At 43.2% G+C, this 16,736-nt stretch overlaps 1 protein-coding gene across 2 annotated transcripts in view; it reads left to right on the top strand.

The window, feature by feature from the left end:
• LOC8027966 overlaps positions 1–16,736 on the top strand; it is a 100,535-nt gene that overhangs the window by 64,006 nt on the left and 19,793 nt on the right. For both annotated transcript variants that reach the window (XM_029987616.3, XM_029987615.3), the window contains exon 15: positions 5,984–6,115. In XM_029987616.3, the coding sequence (XP_029843476.3) occupies positions 5,984–6,115 (132 nt within the window). The remainder of the gene's footprint in view (positions 1–5,983; positions 6,116–16,736) is intronic.

The raw sequence follows: 16,736 nt of genomic DNA, 5'->3' as shown, positions 1-16,736 counted from the left end.
GTTTTTTTTAGATAGTGTCTAAAGTAAATTCTTGATTTTGATAGTTTGTCAAATCGACATTAATTCTTTCCTCCTCACACTTAATGTTTAAAGGGAGACTTTACAAAAAAATTGAGCTGCATTTACTCTTAGGTTGTAGCCTGAGCTAGCAGTCACTTGTTCTGGTGTTCTGCTTGTGCCAGTCTATGTTCGTCCCAGTCGCATGTCTTGGTTGACTGTGATAGGGGCATACGTTGTGGTTCGGATACTGTTGGATCTGGGCAATTGCCGTTGCCTCGGTGGTTTGTTACAAACCTGCAACTGAGCATCCATCAATGGAAGGTTTGTGCTGCTCTTGCACAATTGGTGTCGTTTTTATCTCATAGTTAACCACACGAGCTAAGGTGAAGTCGTGTTATCATTTAGCCCCAGAAGTTTAACCGCTTGTGCCTTGGACGGTCGGCCATTTATTGGCTAAAAATGCCATGGACGAGCTCAGCTCGTCCAGTAGTTTTTTCGGTAGCCCTCAATTCCACGGACGAACAAGGCTTGTCCGTGTAGTTTCGCGGCGCTGATCATAGATGGCAGCACTTGTATTAGTTGGCAAATATTTTTTTCGCCTCCGCTGATGTTTTTGTAATAAACTTTTCAAATTATGTGCAATACTAAAGAAATAAAAATTCAAAAAAAAAAAAAAAAAATGGCACTTTTAGGGTATTTCTGAAAAAAAAAAATGTGGCACTTAAAGGGAAGATGGGGCACTTCTACATTTGAGAAAAAACGCTTGAATTGCGTTCATTTGGCCTTTAGAATAACAGATATCAAAATTATATTTCAATGCGACGCGCCGGAGAGTTACAAGAGCAATTTCAAAATATGGCTGAAGCCCCGCCCCCCTAGCCTTGGGCAGCCAAAAGAGCCGTCGATGACGTCATGGACAGCGACTGTCTTTCGTGTTTTTCTCGCGTTTAACAATACTTACGCAGCAAATGGTTTGGGTATTCGGGTTCACGGGGTAAAAATACACTAGAATTCACTTCTAACTCATTTTTTCCAAGAAGCTCCGTAGCTTCCCTTAAAGGGACACTGACAGGGTATTTATGCTCGCCGAGGTTTTTAGTTGTACGTGACATTTGAGAGCTCAACTACCCAGAACAGAATTTGCGGCTCGAAATTCGGTTTCTTTCTGCCCAAAAACCGCCGATCAAGAACTGGCCGGTTCGAGTCTCGCTCACTCTCTTTTCCGCGGTCACGGGCCGTTTTCTAAGGTATCGATGCGACCACCAAATTTAATCAAAGTCGTGGGTCACTGAAGGCACACACTCAATATTAAAAATAGAAAAAAATATGAAACCCATTTTTTGTGGCTTCTAAAAAGCTGCAAATACGTTGATTGAAAAAAAAGTTTCACAGACAACCGGAAGCATTCTGTGCGTGCGTCGTTTCGCGTATCGTGGGCATGGAGAATAGAAGGGTAGGAGAGGGCATGACGTCGGCCGCGTAGCCTCCACAAGCCATGCTCCCTTGACGCCTCGCCTCTTTCTCATTTTCCTCCTTACTCTCCTCACTTACCATGCCAACGTGACCACATCACGTGACCGTAGCTAGACTTCGTCTTGCGGGGGGGTACTAGAATACACCACAGTCTAGACTTCAACCTGATAAAACCTACCGGACGCAGCGCGCGCAAGCCTGCAAGGAGTTCTTCTACAATCAACCATCCATCTCACACGTGACATGTCACGTGCACCAATCGCCAGAGAGATCTGCGGTCACGTTGGGCACAAAATCGTTTAAACTTTTTATGACTAGGCTTCACCAATATTGCAACGTGCCCCCTCCTAGTACTTCTAACCTCCTTGATCGTGGGACTCGCAGGGACGCGATGGCAGCGGACGACGGGCGTGAGACCTCTATTTCAGAACTGTCGTTCGCGGTACCGGAGAATTTTGTCTGCCTTAAAAAGAGAAATTTGGGACTGATCAAAAGAATTGGTCTTCATCCCGTACGACACGCCCGACCACCAAGCTGATTTGCACGAAGACGTCGCCGAGCCGTCGCTCCCTTCTCGTGGCTGAAGACATCGCCAGTGATGTGATTGCTGCGCCAATTGCGCCAAACTGCGCCAAGGGGCTAACCCTGCTACATTCTGCTACATTTTGCCAAAATATGGGTAAACTGCGCCAAGCCTGCGCCAAAAGACCAATTTTGGTCGTCTTTCGAAACCGGAACTAAACTGAGTACCGTAATTGAGCATGTGTGAGCTAGGTAGCGCAAGCGGCTGCCCAACAAAAAGTACTACCCTCTATCAATCGTCCATCCGGGCTGCATAGTTTTTCCTGCCACCTCTCGTTTCACGCTCTCGTCGTTAATGTGTCTCGTCGATCGCGCCTTAAAAAAAAAAAAAAAAAAAAAAATCAACGATTGACGCGGGCGTGTGTTGACGCTTCAGTGCCTCAGTCATTGTACAAAGCGCTCCAAGTACTTTTTGACCCTGACTCGCGATGTCTTGTTTTGACCTGACTCGCTCAGGTTCTTTTTTTCTGTGTGTTTCGATTGTGCCTCGCCTGCCGGCCTGGCAAGCACGTGCCGCTGGACAGCTTTTTGTCGTATGCTGGACAATTACACTTTGCATACAATTTTGGGAACCAGTTGGCGACGGAGCGGAGTGGCATGGTGTCTGTTTCGATCGAACAGCCATCTCCGCTCGCGCGACGAAGCACGTGCAAATGCAAGCCTGCCGAAGTTGCCTTCATGTGCATGCGAACATGACTGCACGACAGAAGCACTAGCCGAGACGCTTGCAACCCATTGTTTTACGTTTGCTTACTTTTGACGAAAATCTGGCACGTCGGGAACCAGTAAAATGGTGTCAAGCGGTTTTTCGGAATTGCTCGGCAACGCCCACAGCACTGTTCACTTGTGGGATGTCTCAATGTCTCTTTAAAGACATTGAAAGTGGGAATTCATTACTAGCCACAGGCAAAGTGAGGCTTGCAGCAGCGTTGTTGAAACTTTCGGAAGGCAAAAAGAAAAGCACCCACTAGTCTTAATGCACCTTTGTCTTGTGTACAATTTCGTATTGCACTGCAGTAGTTACGTGTATCATCAGTTGGAGACAGCTTCCATTTATTATATCATATAACTATGGTAGTCGACCTAATGCTGTGATATTTACTAATAAGCTGGTCATTTTCAAATAAATTTTAATATGTGCTGTTTGTTTCTTTTTTATCTATAGCGGTACATATATATATATAATTTAACGAAAGCATTGCAAAATGTGTCATGTCATTGGCATTTCAGTTACATGTTGAAAGACTCCCAGGTGGTCTAACTTGACCATAATTTGTTTATTGCGGCGAGCGAGGTGTCCTTCGTTCGTCCAGCACTTAAAACGAAAATATGTTTATTTTTCTAAGAATATCTGCTCCAAAAGCCACTTTTGCTGCTCCGAAACACTGTTTTGGCTGCTCCAAAAGCCACTTTTGCTGCTCCAAAACACTGTTCTGGCTGCTCCAAAGGCCAATTTTGCTGCTCCAAAACACCCTTTTGGCTGCTCCAAAAGGTGCTCCAAAACGGCTTAGGCCAATCACATCACTGCATCGCTCGCGCAAACGTCAAGCACGACGTGTCTACTTCGAGTTGAATATGCACGCGTACGATTTCTTTACAAGGTGAGAATTTCGCCAATGCGGGGTGCATCCCGACTTCGACCCGGGAGTGCTTTTGCTAAAGGAAAATCGGTAGCAAACTTTCCAACTTACAGTTTATCGGCTGAATTATTACTAAGGAAAGAGATCCCGTACTTTCAATATGCCCCAGTAGCTTAGTGGGAAAAAATCAAGTTCAATCCCCCGTGGAACTTTTTTTTTTTTTTTTTTCCATATGTTTTTTGATGTCTACATTTCTTTTCTTTTGTTAAAATTATCACTGAAGAAACAAAAAAAAAAAAAAAAGAAGCAAATGTTGTGGACGACACGTCGCTGAATTAAATGGTATGGGATTTCCTTTTTGACACCTGCGAACTCAATGTAATCACTTTCCACAAGATGCAAGGAGCATATAAATCAGGTAACGTCCGCTTTCCGAGGTGCTTGTAAATGGTCTACAGGAATTGCAGCCTGCCATTGGTTCTGATCCCGTTGATCTTTCGGAAACTCTGTCGCACAATGCCACTTCTGTTTCGGACGCAGGACATGTGAGCCAGCTCTTCACGCAACATCTTGGGTGTATTCTTTTCGGAGCCAATCAAAATTCACCACGGGCACTCACTACTCATCTCCAACTCCTCAATATACAAAACAACTCATCTTGGAGTACAGAACAACGAGCGGAACATACATAACTGCAAAAGAATCCCACGGCGAACAGTTCCCGTACGCCGCATGTCGTCTGCTACCGGGAAGGAGAAAAAAACAACAAAAAAACACACGTCGGGTGTAGCCACGTGACTTCCGCCACTCGCTCTCTTCTCTCCACTTCTCCGACCTCCGTCGGGTTTCGGTTTCGAGCAGTTGCGTCTTTTGGCTTTATTAAAAAAATACGCTACTCTGTTGCAAAATATTAATTGGGTAGTCCTCCGACACCATAATAAAGCGCCTGGCAAAAAATTTAAAACAAATTTTGGGGGGTGTCAGTGTCCCTTTAAGGGGTTAATGCTGCTTGTATTTTTTTTTTTTTTTAATTGCTAATTTGAAGTTGAGTTTCGCTCAGCAGCTATGTTTTCTTTACACACTTCTCAGTTTAAAGCTGGTAAATTTCAAACCCCTTATTTGAGCACGTGGAAAATGTAGTTTTAAGGTGTCTAGTGACCAAGAAAGCCGGGAATTCTCAGGGAAATTTTAATTACCGGGAAAAATCTGGGATATTGTCAAAAGGCGAGCTCAGTCAGGGAAAATGAGCTCGAAACGCCATCGTGAGCCAAAAACTGGACAAACCCGACTATTTCGGAATATGCAGGTTGGATTAAATCCGTGCAAAATGATGCTCACAGTGCCGAATGCTCAATGCCTTGTGTTGTAAGGGTCTTATATACTTAACCGCCTCTACAGTGGTCGGGAAATTTCACCTGAAATGGTCAGGGAAAACCTGGAAAAGCCGGGAATTTCAAAATAATAATTTACTAGACACCCTAAATTTGCAATATTGCTCGTTCTGGCTAAATGCCTAAATTAAAAAAAAAAAAAAAAAAAAATTGCGAAGGATTGGTAAGGATATTAGTAAGGTTAGAGCAGCCAGCTTGGTGTTTGTGCCGAAGTGACCTCAACAAATACTTCAGTGTATCGTCGTGGTGGTCGTGCAATGACTATTCAGGACGCACTTCCAAAACTAACAGCATTCCGTCCTCTCTTGTTCTTCAAAGAAAAAAAAAAAAAAAAAAAGCTGAATTTTATTGAACATCATTGGAATTAAAAATGCTTCGTGCGGCAGTCGATGCATCCTTAAAGTATGTATTACCGCCTCACATGCTTCCTCTAATTTGTGCAAGAAGTACAAACGTCCAAAGCGAACAGACGGCCCCATCAGTCGGTTTGTCCGCTCGTGTTTTCGCCGTTCTGGCTCGTAACTGTGCTACCTCCCGCCTGCAGGGAGAAGGGTAAACCGAGCGTGTTTATAAAACATTAAAGAAAGGACAAAGCAGAGAAGAGTGACGAAGGAAGTTCTGGGCATCCATCCCTCGTGCTTTCTTCCACCATTTTGTCTTCGGGAGGAAGTGCGATATATTAGAGTCGCCGACAGAGTAAAATTTGCAGGCCGTGTCTTCCGAACGTCCGGCCCCCAGCATCTGTTCCATGTGTTCCGCTGTGCTTTGACCGCATTGTCAAAGCAAAGCTTCGGCGTTGTCGGAGCTAGGAATCTCGCGCAGGAGGCGGAAGAACCGAAGCTCCTCCGTGCCGTTATCCTCCTGTCAGTGGCCATAGATGCATCCTTGAATAGTCTGCGCTCTTAAAGGCGAGGCCCTTTCTCCTCGGCGCTTACCCTTTCTTGCCCACGGTTCCAGTGGCACCCTGTGCAAGAGCCTGAAGCGGCCGCACGGGTTCGCCTTCGTGGAGCGGCCGTCCCTGCTGAAGGACCGCTCACGCTTCGGGGAGGTGTACCGCCAGGTGGCCCACGCCATGGGACACATGGACATGTAAGTGCACCCTGTCCTTCTCACTTCTACGTTGCTACGTTGCCGAACAGGCTCCTTTGACGCCGGGGGACGGGAAGTGGGCAGGGGGGGGGGGGGGGGGGGAAGGGCGGGGCGGAGGCGGGAGGGGGGGGAGGCACATTTGCCTTAAAAAAAAATTGACACCCCCCCCCCCCCCCCTCCCCCACAAAAAAAAATTTTTTAAAATATTTTTTCAGGTGATTGAACGTTGTGTCAGAAGACTACGCAATCAATATTTTGCTACAACATCACACATATATTTTATGAAGTACAAAAATGTAACTGCTGGAAACCGAAACTGGACTAGGGAGGAAGAAGAAATAAAGAGGAGGAGATCGTTGCCGAAAATCATGTGGTTGTGCAACTTCTTTTCTTTTTTTTTCTTCTTTTCAATCAATGTATTTGCAGTTTTTAGAAGCCACAAAAAATGGGTATCATATTTTCTGTCTATTTTTAGTATAGAGTGCATTCCCTTGATGGCCCACGACTTTGATTCTCTTTGGTAGTTCTGTTTAAACCATAAAACAGCATGTGACCAGGGAAAAAAGTGAGTGTGACTCAAACCGGCCAGTTCTCGATCGGCGGTTTTCAGGCGGAAACAAAACGAATTTCAAGCCGAAAGGTATGTTCTCGGTAGTTAGGCTCTAATGTGTCATGTAAAAATAAAAATCTTGGCGAACATAAATACCCTGTCAGTCTCCCTTTAAAAAACCCTTAAGAGAAAGAAAAATGTTTCTTTTTTTTAAACAGTTTAGTTGGGACACTCGTGTCAAAAAAATTAATTTTACGCGAAAAAAGAAAAAAAATTTTTAAAGCAATATTGATGGCAAGAGGTTTATTTGAAATTCTCCATGCAAAAATCATGGAGTCACGGAATTGTCATTTGGTCTTTTCAACCTCAAGTATGTAGATGGTCTTTCGCTCTTTCAATCTCAACGTAATGGCAAGCCGATCCACCTCTCCTTCACGCGCCTGAAATGCCAGGAGAGAAAACAAGTGGAAAGGAGGTCACTACCGACTAAATTCCGTGTCGCGCCAACAATATTGCTCTAAAGATCTTGTTTTTTTGCGTAAAATTATTTTTTTAACACTTGTGTCGCAACCAGATTGTTTAAAAAAAACATTTTTTCTTTTCTTTTCAGGGACCCTATAAAGGGATGTTGAGCTCGCCAAGATATTTAACGCAGAACGTGTTTTACCAGCAAAGTTCTATGAGGAAACTGGCATGCTTCAGCGTTGCACTTAGTTTAACGCCATATATAAATTGTATAAGCCAGGAAGGCCCATTGGCTTATATGTCCTTGACATTTAGGTGCCACATGACACCCTGTCATCGAGGTGCCACTTGACACCCTGACATCACGTGACCTTATGTGACACCCTAAGTTTATGCGACGTCACATGATGCCGTGATATTCACGAGATTATGTCGTCACATGACTCTGACATCACATGATATTGTCACATGATATTGTGACGTTGGATGACATCACACATAGCATGTGCCCAGCTCATTCGCAAAATATTCTGTACTCTTCCTTTTTTGTCAGCCTGATCCAGCTAGTGTTCATATTTTTAAGTGCCTAAAGAGGACCCACATGTCAGTAGGAAACCGTGCGAATACACACGAGTGTATTCATATGGTTTTCTACTGCCTCCCGTCTTTAACGAGGAGAGCTGCTGCAAGGTGCTACAGCTTAAAGGGCCTTGCTGTTCAAGAAGGACCAAATCGGGATTGTCGATGTGTGTTTTTATAGTTAACCAATTACGTAGAATTATAATATTTTGCAGAAAAGTAGTTTGCATCCAGATGTTAGAAAAGCCACTTTTTCTAGCTTGCTTCTTTTCATTTTTTTTTTGTCCCCACATCTTTCCTTCTTGTCAGTGGAAACTGAGGTTAAGCACCATATTTGCCGATCTATAGTCTGCAAACTGTACACATTTCAAAGTTTATATTCTATGTCGGACCGACCATCTACAAATGTAGACTCTATAATGAATTGTTTTTCAGAATCGTTCACTATCGGAAGTCGGGCCCAGTGCTATTGTCAAACTGCATTGCTGCAAAAGAGTTTGATATTGAATAGAAAGTGAGAGTGTGAACATCTGCGGAACTTTTGAAAGAACTGTTGACACAAATTAGAGAGAGGGGAACTTGTAAGAATAGATGCAGCGTGGGTATGCAAATAAAGAAGCAGACTGCCCTATGTGTGGGGATTATGCTCTGCAGGCTACATACTGTGTGCAAACTATTGTTTACTTCTGCAAAATCGACAGCACCTAGCGGCTGTACAGAAATTGGTCGCGGCAGGTTCGCTCGCCAGCTTTCTCGAGCAAGTCATATTTGCAGCTAGGGATGTCGCGAACCACCCCAAGTTCGATTTCGAAAGGTTTCGATATTTGCGAAGCGAACTGAGGTTCAATTTCGAAAAATTTTGATATTTTCGTACCGACCGAGGTTCGAATTCGAAAAATTCGCAACTTTCGATCACAGTGCAGTTTCGAATTAGAAAAGTTCAAAGCTTTCACGGTTTCTAAAATTTCAAATTCAAATATTTCGATTTTTTTTTTTTTCCAGGTTTGATAAATTTAAAGATTTCGAAATTCTTTGGAAACAAAATTTAACAACTTCGAACGCTTCGAATTTTTGTAGACATGAAGTTCGAACAATTCAAAGATTTTGAATTTTTTTCGAGGTTTTGAATATCTTTTAACGCTAAATTAAAAAAATAAATAAAATAAAATAAAAAATTGAAGATTTTGAATTTTTTTTTTAGCCCAAGTTTTGAAAGTTCGAAGTCCGGTTTTCAAGTTCCTCCACAGTTTGTTTCAAATAACGTTTTCACAACTTACTGGTTTTCACAAAATCAAGTTTAGAAAAGTTAGGGTGTGATATCTAGATTCTGCGAAGTTGGTCAGACAATTAAATGAGACGAAGAGTGTCCCGGATGTGCTGGAATATTTGCCAGTGCAGAGTGACGTGTGACCATGGATCAGTAATTGTGACCGCCAGCCCGGGGTGGGAGGGTCTTTAATTTGCATCATGCAGTAGTGATCGCACGAACACACTGTTTTACGAGACTCATCCAGTTCGAAACGGCCAGGGACGAGCAGGAGGTTGAGGCTCGGAGAAACCTTGAAGCGACCTGGCAAACTACCTCGCCAACCCTTGCACGCTGATAGTAATCTGATCGAACGCCGCCCAAGTGACCCTGGCATATAGTAAGTTAAGTTTGTAATTGTCCTGAAGGTTTATTTTCTGGGACGGAAGAATCGCCTCGCAAAAAGCCGACACAACTCGAGGTCGAGGAGCGTTCTACCATACAAGTGGCATCGGAAGAGGAAAAACGGGGGGTGAGAGGGTAGCAAGGGGGGGGGGGGGGGGGGGGGGGGGCTTCAGTTCCCTTCCCTCCTCCAGATATTTCGGACTGTTAAAGAAAACAATACGGGGAAAGAGGGCATGGTCAAGCTTATTTTAATCTGAAATTATTTATGCATATGTATAGCTACTGTCGCTCTTCACTGCATAAAAGATTGCGTAGATGGTCATTGTTAGAAACTCGTTGTCAGAAGGCACTACTCGTCACATGCTTAGTGGTTCGGAAGTTCAAAGCGATGTCTTTTCGACCTAAATACCTGTGCCAATAGTAAAGAAAAAAAAAAAAAAAGAATAAATGCGGAAATAAAAAGTTGGAGAAAAAAAAAACTATCAAGAATTCGCCGGAAGTGTTGTATTCTTGCGTATTCAGAGGTTCAGAACTTCGAAACAAGTTTCTTTTACCAAAACGTGTACAGGCTAAAAGAAACACATCCCAGAATCGTGAAGCGAAAAAAAAAAAAAAAAAAGTTTTCTTTTAATGACGTGCTGAACTTAAACACTAAGTTAATTTATTCCTTAACTTGAAAAAACAATAAATACATTATTTTGTATTCTGCAAATGGCAATGATATGTTTTCTCTGTGGTGTTAATTTAAATGCGATACCTCAAACAACTGAGATGAAAATAAATAACAAGTTTAGGGCATAATTGCATGTAGATACATGTTCGGACATTTCTTCAAAACTCGCGTTGAATAACAATAATCACAGCTTAAGACGGCACTTACCTAGGCTATACATAGATCATACTTAAAAAAGTATAACACCTCTACCACAAATAGCTTCGGCTACAGCGCGCTTTAAAACTGGCACAAGCGATAATCATCAAAAACCCGTCGTCCTTCCTCGCCCCTTCAGAAATTTATTTCTTTAAAACTAAGCATGCCAGAACATTGAAACAAATGCCATTGTCTTTCGTAAGGAACGCAGTACCCCGTGCAAAAGTTTGTGAAAAAAAAAAAAAAAACTATGAATGTACCTCACTACTTGAATTCAAATGAACTCGTCTGCCGGACTTTCGAAGTTCGACGAGCGTCGAACTTTTACCCTAAAAGTTTGAAGTTCGTCGATATTCTGACTTTTCAGGGTTCAAAACTTTTCGAATTTTCTTGATAATTAAGTTCAAAATTCATCGAATTTTTTGGTCAGTCAAGTTCGGAAGTTCGACAAGCATCGAACTTTGCCGCGCAATAAGTTTGAAAGTTCGGAAAAAATTGAATTTCTTAGTGTAATAAGTTTGACGGATCGAAAACCGTCAAACTTCTTAGCTCAACAAGTTCGAAAATTCGACTTCCGTCGAATTCTACGATGTAAAAAGTTAGAAAAATCGAAATCTTTCGAACCGCTTGATTCGATCATCAAAACTTCGATTCTTAAAAAAGTTTGCGGCATCCCTATTCGCAGCTCCTGCCAGTCTAAATACGAAGCCGTGAAAGCTGGTTAAGAAACATGTGGCATAAATTGCCAATGATCCGAAAAATATGGTAACTCTGGGGATCAGCTATGGAGGAGGATTCCGTAACCTTCGCAATTGGGTGTTATCAGATAAGTTCGGCCGACCATGTCCGATGACCATTTTTAAATTTTACGAAAAAAATATATTTTGTAGACTTGATGCCCATCAGAACAAAACCGAAACTTGTTTTGGGAAAAAAAATTTTTGTTTTTGAGGAAAAAATTAGAAGCCCACACTCAGTGCTAAGCGCTTCCCGCCAATTGCACGAAGTTGGCATTTCGGGTGCCTCTCCCAAAAAATGTGTCATGGCTACAGGTTCAGAAATATTTACTAAAAAACTAAGTATAGAGAGGACTAAGTCAAATTATTTATCATTAAGTATCGACGTTGCTAATTTCTAGAGAAAAGAAAATTGCAAACATGGCACATTCCGCAAAAATACTTACATTTTATTAATTTTGTTTTCTGCATCTATTAATACAAAAAATGTTAAACTTTGCCAGCGTGTTTTCCTGTATCTTGTCAATATTGGTGCTAAATATGGTTGTCCTCGGCAGCGAAATAAATTTACAATAAACGCTTAAATTGGGTCATTTTTAAAATTACGAGTTATTTTGAAACTCAATTAAAAAAAGAGGCCATCTTCAATTTTTTAAACTCTCCCATTAAGGCTAATGATAAGTACTAACAGAATCTGCAAAAACATGTTGCATTATTCTTGTGTATTTGAAGTTATAAAGCTAGAAATATGGCCAAATTGAGGCTGCCGCAGCACCGTGAACGGGTACCCATAGATGACGAAATCATTAATTTTACAAAGTGTAAAAATGCTCGAGGGTGGTAAAAAAAATTAAATTCACGGCACACAGGCGGATGGTGGTTTCAAAGCGAAAATTCTTTGTGCGTTTCTGCATAACAGTTGCAGAAATTGCGCGCGGTCTGGAGCGATCGAGAGGCACTCTCACGTCGCATGCTTGCCTGTTTTCAATAGCCGGCGTGTTGGGTCTACGTGTACACCACGTATAGGAAGGCGGCTCAGATGTTTATCTCAGCCTTTTGCCTGGCGGTGACATGATATGGCGTGGCGAAAACCGTAGCCTCTTTACAGCATTGGAGCCGCCGCTGCGGTAGACCGAGAAGAAAACGCAAACACTGGAGAAAAGCGTACCGAATATTTGAAAGTGATAGCAGTGATATGGACCCCAAAGATAGCGTTCACTTTCACTTGCCTTTCTCGTGGACCATCCGGCGGACGCTTTGGGAGCATCTTCTGTGAGTATTGCACACGCATAGTGCTCTTCGCGTTTTGATGGCTGAATCGTACAGCTTAAGGCGAGTGTTCTGCGCTGACTACCTCAACAGGCACAAGAAAAAAATTGAATATCAAAGAAACTTTTGCAATGTGAAGGATTTGGACATCGCTTTGTTAAAGAAGCATATGCCACAAGCAGCTCGCTCCATCCGAGACGCCGACGTTTTGTGTCGGAACTGCTTCAACCGCTTCAAGAAACTCGCCAAAGAATCCCCTGAGACATCTGAGTCAGACAAAATTTTTCTTCCTCAGGAAGCAGCCGTCGAGGATCTCAACAGATTCATTCGGTCAACAGAAATATCACCTTTGAAAGCACGGACTGAGTTGAAATCGCAGTGTCGGAAGCCTTACGTAAAGCGGCAGAAGAAGGAGATCGAGAGCGTTCTCGTTAAAAAAATTTCCTCAAGCCTTACTGCAGCATATGGAGTCATGGATGAGCTTGGAGCCTCGTTACAAAGCTGCAATATCTGTCCGGAGTTAATCAGCAACCTGAGATACGCGTTCGATTCTTCTGATTCGTATCAAGAACGGTGCCGTCTCCGGACCTTGCTCCCGAGGAATCTCTCCAAGCAACAAGTCCAAAAGATGATTCCTTCAGCAACTCGCCACCCGACTCAAAAAGCAAGGAAGAACCAAGAGACACTCGGAGTGTGGTCAATGCCTGACCCCTACACAAGAATGAGGCTGAGCCAAGAGGACGTTCAGGCGGCACTGGATTACTACACTAAAGATGACCTCAACTGTTCCCAACAAAGCTCGAACAAAAGGGACGTCATTAGCATCATTTCAAAGGGTCAAAAAGAATAGGTGTCAAAACGTTTTATGACAAGGTCTATACGTAAAACTTTCCGGTTGTTTAAGGCGGCTCACCCTGACACGGCCATTGGGCTCACCAAGTTCTACTCGTTGAGGCCGAAGTGGGTGCAGTATACATCTTGGCACGAAGTTTGCGTGTGTACGTACTGCGCCAACATCAAACTAAGTGTTTGTGCCTTAGAAAAAGCCACTGGAATAATAAGAAGTGCTGAAGATATTCGGGAACTGACGATATGTGACATTCCATCTACGAAGTGTTTTCTCGGCCAGTGCAGCTCATGCCCAACAGCTGAAACTCTTACTGCGCCTGGCCTGGGAGTTCCAGATGATGATGAAGTGTTGTATGCAACCTGGGAGAAAGGAGAGCTGATAAGAAAAGAAGTGAGTCCTGTTACGTTCGTGGAACACCTTCGAGAGTGCTTGAGAAAATGGGTGCAGCATGAATACATTTGACGCGAACAGGGCAAAACTATAAGCGAAGCAAAACAATTCCTAGAGAAAGGTAATGTCCTGCTCCATTTTGATTTTGCAGAAAACTGGACAGTTGTGCTGCCTGAAGAAGTTCAGTCATATCACTGGCAAAAGACGCAAATTTCGATCTTCACATGCGTGGTGACAACTAGAAAAGGAACGCGTAGCTGCGCCCTCATCAGTATGATGCCAGCCACGATTCCGCCCATGCATGCTACGCCGTCGCGAAAATTCATGAGTGGCTTGAGGACGTTGCTCCGCTATATGCGCATGTGACGTACGTCAGTGACGGTGTGGGCAGTCATTTTAAGAACCGGTATCAACTTCATGAGCTCACGAAAACCAAGGAGGTACCGGTCGGTCAAATGGCTATTTTCAGCTACTGGGCATGGCAAGAACGCCTGCGATGGGATTGGAGGCCTTGTCAAACACCAGGCAACTCTTTTCAATCTCTGAGGGCCTGCCACATCAGCTATTAAGGGGGGACACGGCTCCTTGAAACAAAAAAATGACAAAAAAATCACATTTTTGAAATTATGTTTTTTAATAGCTACAGGTATTTTCGCATCTTTTCTCAAAGTATTATCGCAAAATACGCCCTATTTATTTCGGGGTATTGATTTGAAGTATCTAAACGGAGATGCTTCCTCCGAAAAAAGCAAAAAAAAAAAAAGGTACAATTTGACCGCCGGTAGCTCGAGAACAACGCGATAGAAGGGGGACATCTTGGTCTCATTTGAAAGCTCCGCTCCCGCTCTTTCTTCTCCCAGCATTCACGATGTTAGACGGTGATTGGCCGCCGAGAACGAAGCACAAATAAAAATCTAAATCTTGCCACGCGGTTGGCTGTTTTGGATCACGTGTGCAAATGGCGCTTTCTCATTGGCCGTTAGGGTTAAGAAGCGTCTGCTCGTTGTTCCCGATCCGCCATCTTGTTTGATTCTCGTGCGCGTCTCCGATCATGCCGATCACAACAACTCCACGCAAAAAGTTTCACACGGCCCACAAGTTTGGAAAAAAACGAAAAAAAGGGCCCGAGGAAGCTAATCCACGGCGCAGTTCAACTTCTCGCGAGCCTGAACGTCCACAACGAGGTGCAGGAGCCCGAACACAAAGATGTCGCATTGACAGCGCCGTCGACATCCGTGACATCAAGCGAGCGAGTGCGGCTTGACACGGTGATGCTCCGCGCTTCCGAGATCGACGAGACAGAAAAAAAAGCCGAGGAAAAACTCCTTTCGTCGACGTCCACTACGATGCGGAAAGCTTCCCTGATGGCCGGCGTCTCGGGTGCCGATCAAGAAGCTCCCGAGAGTACAGAGTTTCATCGTCGTAAGCCTCGACGTCGTGAACTCGCTTCTTCAGCTCGCGAAGTGTAAAGCTTGTTGCGGCGATGTCGATCTCATAAAATGCGATCGCGAGTATGGACTTGCAGTAAAACTCAAGCTATGTTGCAAGATCTGCGGGAATGTCGCATCCGAGTGGAGTTCGCCGCGGGTAGCAGTAAAAATCTGTCCGTGAACGTTTTTTGCTGTTTTCTCGAAATTAACTTTTTGCGCAGCTTGCTATTTTGCGGAAGCCGTATCTCAGGCTGTACACAACCAATCTTCCTAATTCTTTTTTTCTTTGGTAGGTGTGTAAGTGGGGTATCCAATAAGGGGTCTAATTGCATCAACCTAGGCATCAGTATTTTTTGTTAGCACCTCCAACCAGTGTTGCCAGGTCTACTGATTTATCAGTAGATCTACTGATTTCGTTCCGGGTCTACTGATTCACTGAAAAACAAGAAAATCTACTGACTTTTTTTTTAGTAAACATATTAAAAATTTATTATATGGCCCCTTCAGTTCCCAGTGCCGCCCATCAAAGGAAACTCATGATGTCCCAGAATTAAAAACGAAGCACAGGCTAGATGGCCCAGAAGCCCGTCCTATTCGAGTGAAGTAGTCGTATATTCATCTATCTATTCACCCAGAGCAGGTTCGGCAGGTTCGACGGTGACATCCGGGCCAGAGCCATATATGGAGAGAGTTTGGCTAGTCTATGATCTCGCCGTAACGTCCCTCTCCCGAGTGAGCCAATCAGCCCGCGGCGCAGAGCGAGAGGTGTTTGCGCATGCGCCTGAACTCTCGGCTGCTCCTATACAATCTACTAGAATAGCTTCGAGTTGAGCGGAGAGAGCCGCAATTTTCATTCATTCGTTCGGCGAAATGCATGGGATCGACATCCAAATTTCAGTTATTTTCTTTTATTTGGCAGGCTGTGGCAAGAAAATGATATAATCATATTCCTCAGTGGCTTAAAAAGCTAACGAATGAAGTTTCGCCACGTTTGAATGCAAACTTTGGGTCAGGCGAAAAAGAAATAAGCCCGTAGCAGACAACGCGTAGCCTCAACAGTGCTCCGGACCAACAGCGTTGCTTCAAAAACCTTCCACAGCCCAGTGAGGAAAGATGGCAGCATGCAGAGGACTTCCATTGGACATGTTCGCGCGCACTTGCCGGAGCGTCTTGTTTCGGTTTTGTTTCAATAATAGCGACAGGTGAACGTCGCACTGTCGCCTTCATCTGTGATCCCAAAAGTGCCTCAGTCTCGATTCTAAAGAATAATCCTCGAAACAGTCAATAATGACTAAAACAAAAACATTTATGGTGTCATTTTAATTTGTCCTTCATATAAAGTTACTTGAGAACTGGTCTTGTTTTTTTCTTTCATTTTTATTTGTGTTTATTACCATGTTATTTGTTACTCTATACTATTTCTTTGAAGTGTGTATTAATGGAGATAGCAAAACATGGCAAAACACATATTTCGTGGAATCTACTGATTTTTGTGCAAATCTACTGACTTTTTGGGGATCAATCTGCTGACTTTTTTTTTCTCCATCTGGCAACACTGCCTCCAACATAGATTGTAAAATTTGATTTATAAACTGAAAATTTCGAAATGCTGTAAAAATGTTATAAATGATCATGGAGCCTTCATTTATACCTTATTGGATTCTGTAGACCTTCTAGTTTACAGAGATACATTTCTTTTTGAGTTTTGTCTTCATAATTTTTTAGAATCTCGCCCATAAAATGTTCAAATAAAATAGTTAATTTTATCAAAACTAACCATGCTATTTTAAAACAAAGTACATATTTGTCATCAGAATGGGAAGATGATT

This window comes from Ixodes scapularis, unplaced genomic scaffold (genome assembly GCF_016920785.2).
Source record: "Ixodes scapularis isolate PalLabHiFi unplaced genomic scaffold, ASM1692078v2 PGA_scaffold3__209_contigs__length_174095766, whole genome shotgun sequence".
In the NCBI taxonomy this organism is placed as follows: Eukaryota; Metazoa; Arthropoda; class Arachnida; order Ixodida; family Ixodidae; genus Ixodes; species Ixodes scapularis.
Note: the sequence above shows the minus strand (reverse complement) of the source record. Positions and strands in the feature narration are given on the sequence as shown.